Below are 4,516 nucleotides of genomic sequence, written 5' to 3'. Positions count from 1 at the left end.
TACTTCAAACGGACAATGAAATTCTTGCTGCTATTAATTTAAAGGCATCAAGTTACTTAGTTGTGCCCAATGTTTTAAATTGCGACTGCGATTATGGTCATGGTTGAAGTTATTATGATTGTAGTCATTGCGGCCATTGCAATGCGGATTGTGACCATTGCAACAATGATTGCGTCCGTTGCAGTATCAATTATTTTGTGATTAGTCTTTCAAAAACAACATTCATTGCTTATGATGCTTGCCACATCTAGCTGGATCTTGGTGCTCATGTAGCTTCTTATCCGGATGCTTATCATGATGTTTGGCCATGGACTGATTCTCGTGCATCCTGCAAGAAGTAGGCAAGTCAGAATATATCAAGTTTAACAACTGAATTTAATATGATCTGATGCAATCCAAATATGATCCGATTCGGTTACGTTGCAACCCGATGTAGCCATATCACTGTGACTCAAAGTTACACCACTATTGCAGTATAATGAAACCACAATATTGCAGTGGCATAAGGTAATGTGATCCAGAATTTAAGTTAGTAATTGTGCCTACACAAATTTTATTCTTCAGATTAGAAGCTCAATGTATTTTTTTCCTTTCGGACATGGGACTAAATTCATTTGAGGTGTTCCAACTACTCCTTTTAACATGTGACTCTTAATGTTTAAAATTGAGCATTTGACTTTTGTATGATACTTAAAGGTCTGTGTATTCCAACCATTGGACCAATCGCCTGTTGTCCTTATCTTAATTTAACTGAAAGGGTAAAATATGTTTTTCCCATTTTACTCACAAAGGGAGACCTAATTGCTTTATAAAGAAATAGTAGGTGCTTGACTTTATATTATGTAATGCAAATAATAGTTGGGATTACCTCAAATGAAGAATAGTTTTGACTATAACCTAAATTTTTGTCTCAACTTGTGCAAATAAATATGGATTTCATTTATAGACAGTCTCTTAACAATTACAATCTGATACGAGTTGTGGAAAATTCATCACAGCTACTGAGTAAAATAACAATAACTGACTTTAAACTTACAAGTGGAAAAAACAAAAAAAAAAAACAAAAGAAACTGTGAATGAAAATAAGGGTTCTGAGAAGTTATGTAAATCTTTTAACTGAAGTTGAATCTTGTAGAATAAGTTAGTCCTGCAGCCCAATTAGAAGGAGCAGCATTCCATGCAAAAATAGTTTGTTTGGTTGTGTATGAAGTTATCCTGAAAGAAAGAGCTTGGCCACCAAGAGATGCAAATGCTTGATATGATGCACCCCAATTATGGCTCATACTAATCCATCTTGTTTTGCTTCCTTTCACACTAATGCTAGAAATATCTCCTCCACCTCCTACATTCATCACATACACCAATAACCAGTACCCATTTCCTTGGAAAGAGAATCTAAGCCCTCCACTCCTTGCACATGGTACTCTGAGAAATTTAATTAACATGGCATTTTTGTTAATGATTTGAGGCACGTAGCAAGCTGATAAGTTAAGAGTTAAGAATTTAGGGAAGTTGATATTTTACAATTCACTATTTTGAGGTTAAAGATTACACCATTCTAGTACTTTTGGAAAGAAATTGGTAGAATTGTTACTTCCCAATATCCAAACAAAGAAGTAAAAGTAAATTATTAAAGCATTGAAATCAAATTTATAATGATTTGGCCAAGGCTTTTTTGATTATTTTTTTTGTGGAGTTAGCCTCAATTACTCCAACATAAATATATCTCACTTATACATGTTTTTATTGGTGTGTAACCATATGTAGGACAGATCTGAAACATCGAATCTCTTTCAAGCCTCACTAGATCCTCAAGTATTGAAATAGGTGAAATATCAAATGTTTGAATCATGAGAATGGTCATGCATCCCAAAATAAATTAATTATTTAGTCATTGGATAAAAAAAACATAGTGGTGGATGATACACACCATTAACTCTTTATAGATGGTTAGTGAGATGTTGGAAACGTTGTTGGAGCTTCTTTTTTCTTATAACTTCAGATATTATTGTGTATACTAGTGGAATGATAATATAATGCGTGCAAATGTAACAACTATTTATCATTACCTGCGATACATAACAGGAACAATGCCAGCATTCCACTGTGCAAATTTCATGAAGGCAGGCTTAGACATGTCAAAATGTGCTCGTGGTGGGTTGCACCACCCGCCGTCATCGGAGGCTTCCGACCAATTAGGAGGGCAAAGATTGGTGGCAGTGATTGTGATGTAACTCACATTTGCATAGCATGCTTTTGATTGGTAACATTGCATTTGATAACATGTTCCACATGCATATCCATTGTTGAATAGTGTGGAGCTCAATGCTGCTGTATCAGTCCCGTAACCGTTCACAAATAAATTTCCATACCCACATGCTCCTCCTTTATTATTGAACATAAGAAAAAGTTATGTTAATGTAAAGTAAATATTGGTTTAAGGAAGATGTTAATTAATATCAACTTAGGCTATCATATAAATTTGTCTCGGAGGAAATGTCAGGTGACAGTCTCATCAGTTTGAGTATAGAAGGATAAATGATTTCTTTTATTGGAAAGTATTAGATTGTTATTTATTGATTTCCAACTTGTTCCATAATTGTTTTTCATTTAGGAAATGCCCCTAGCTTTTTCTTTACAAATCTCTCAATTCTTAACTAAATTCGCAAATTTGAAGTTATTGAGCTCGGCTTAAAAATCTAAGAAAAATCTCTATTAATTTTCTAAATCTGTACTATTAAATTGAAACATATTATAGCTTGGGTGAGGATCAGAACGATCCCATTGTTAAGTGAACTTATAAATGACTCTAATTTACATTTTTAATGGAAGAGGGTTTGTACTGAAGAAATTCTTGTTAGATTGTTTTAAAAAAATTTAAACCGGAATAACTCGAAAAGTGAACCAAACAGTTCACTTAAAATTTTAAAAAAATGAAACACTATTATAATGTTTATTATTCTTCGAAAAAATGGAAACTTCAATATAATTATACATAATTATTAATTATTTAAAATTTGCAGTTATATATAATTTATATATTTATAGTTAATTATTAATTATATATGAAATTAGTTAGTCCAACTAGACAGTTTAACCGGTTAAACCTAACTTCTTCTAATTTGATGTTTATTCAAGTTTCATAACATTGCTCAAAAGAATAATTTGAAAATAGAAAAATAATTTAAACTACTAATTTGAAAAAAAGAAAAAGTATAGAATCAACTTAATAACGAAAGTTAACTTAAGATGAATATAATAGTTTTGCCTTTAAAAAACTAATAAGCTAGTTTTATGCAACAGTTAAGTCAACTTACTGTAATAGAAAGCCATTTTTGTGCACCGTTCTAGATCTTTGTTACACCTTTTAACTTAAGATTGTACCCATTAAAAAGGAAACTTGAAAACAATAAGTTATTTCTAAAACTCATTTTTCTATTCTTGTAACATACCCATTGTGGCAGAAGCAGTCTCATCACCATAAAATGTTGCATGTGCAAGAGTCCATTGACTGGGTTGAAATATGCCTACTGCTATTGCTGGCTTTCCTATGGTTGTGAACATCCATGCAAATATAATCAAGAAGAATCTACTAAAGCTACTATGTTGATAAATTGCACCACCCATGATTTAAATTTTGGATAGGTTCTAATTAACTAGCTAGCTAAGTAGCTTTTGGTAGGAGTAGGAATGCAATTGGATGTTCATTCTCTTCAATACTACAGTCATCATTTTATATAAGGTCCAATTCAAATAGCACGTAGTTAATTGAAAGAAATTGCCTTAGTGATTCCCACGAAGATAGTGTCTTTAATCTCTCTCCAAGTCAATAATATTATTATATTATGAGTGAATATCTACTTTGTCCTAAACCATTTTCACGTGTACCAATTCCAGGCCAAAAAAAATAAAAGCTCAAATTAGTAATTAAAGATCGTAAATGTAAGTCAAAATAATTCTAATTAGAAATAATAAAAGTACTAAAAATAATTGATTTGACCCACATTTGATATTTTTCGAGACCATATATTATAAGGTTTGCAAATTTTTGGTGATTAAATTAGTACATACAAAAAATTTAAAGGACCAAAATAAGTTTTTACTGTTACTGCTGATAAAAAAAGTGTTGCCAACTGTGATATTGCTAGCTAATAGTGAAATTGTAAAGAGAATAATGTAGAGGACTAATTGGTTCAGGAATATTATATTATTCCAGATATTCTTAATAAATGAAAAACGTGAGGCCATGTTTTCTATTTCATATCCACTAAGCAGCGATGACAAAGTTCTTCATTCTCAATGTATATTATTTCCTCAAGGTTGTAATAGTTTATAAACTTTCATTAGCTGAATTGCATATTCAAATTACTTAATTGTAGGTTATCTAAAAGGTCGACACCTTGGACTAGGACCCAATATACAAATATGTTGGTGTTACTTTATGGTTTAATTAGGCAGCTCCATGTGATATATGACATCAGTAGTGATACAGAAACCTCTAGTGATGGTTATCCAT

General features: G+C 31.8%; 1 protein-coding gene across 1 annotated transcript; it reads right to left on the bottom strand.

Moving 5' to 3' along the window:
- Positions 897-3,696, bottom strand: LOC109350828 (expansin-A7-like). Its single transcript, XM_019592136.1, has 3 exons — positions 3,453-3,696; positions 2,070-2,385; positions 897-1,425 (listed from the first exon to the last, which is right to left on the bottom strand). Exons 1-3 carry the CDS (start codon positions 3,625-3,627, stop codon positions 1,113-1,115), a joined length of 804 nt encoding a protein of 267 aa, XP_019447681.1. The 5' UTR covers positions 3,628-3,696; the 3' UTR covers positions 897-1,112.

The sequence above is a fragment of the Lupinus angustifolius genome, chromosome LG06 (genome assembly GCF_001865875.1).
Source record: "Lupinus angustifolius cultivar Tanjil chromosome LG06, LupAngTanjil_v1.0, whole genome shotgun sequence".
NCBI classification, from domain to species: domain Eukaryota; kingdom Viridiplantae; phylum Streptophyta; class Magnoliopsida; order Fabales; family Fabaceae; genus Lupinus; species Lupinus angustifolius.
Note: the sequence above shows the minus strand (reverse complement) of the source record. Positions and strands in the feature narration are given on the sequence as shown.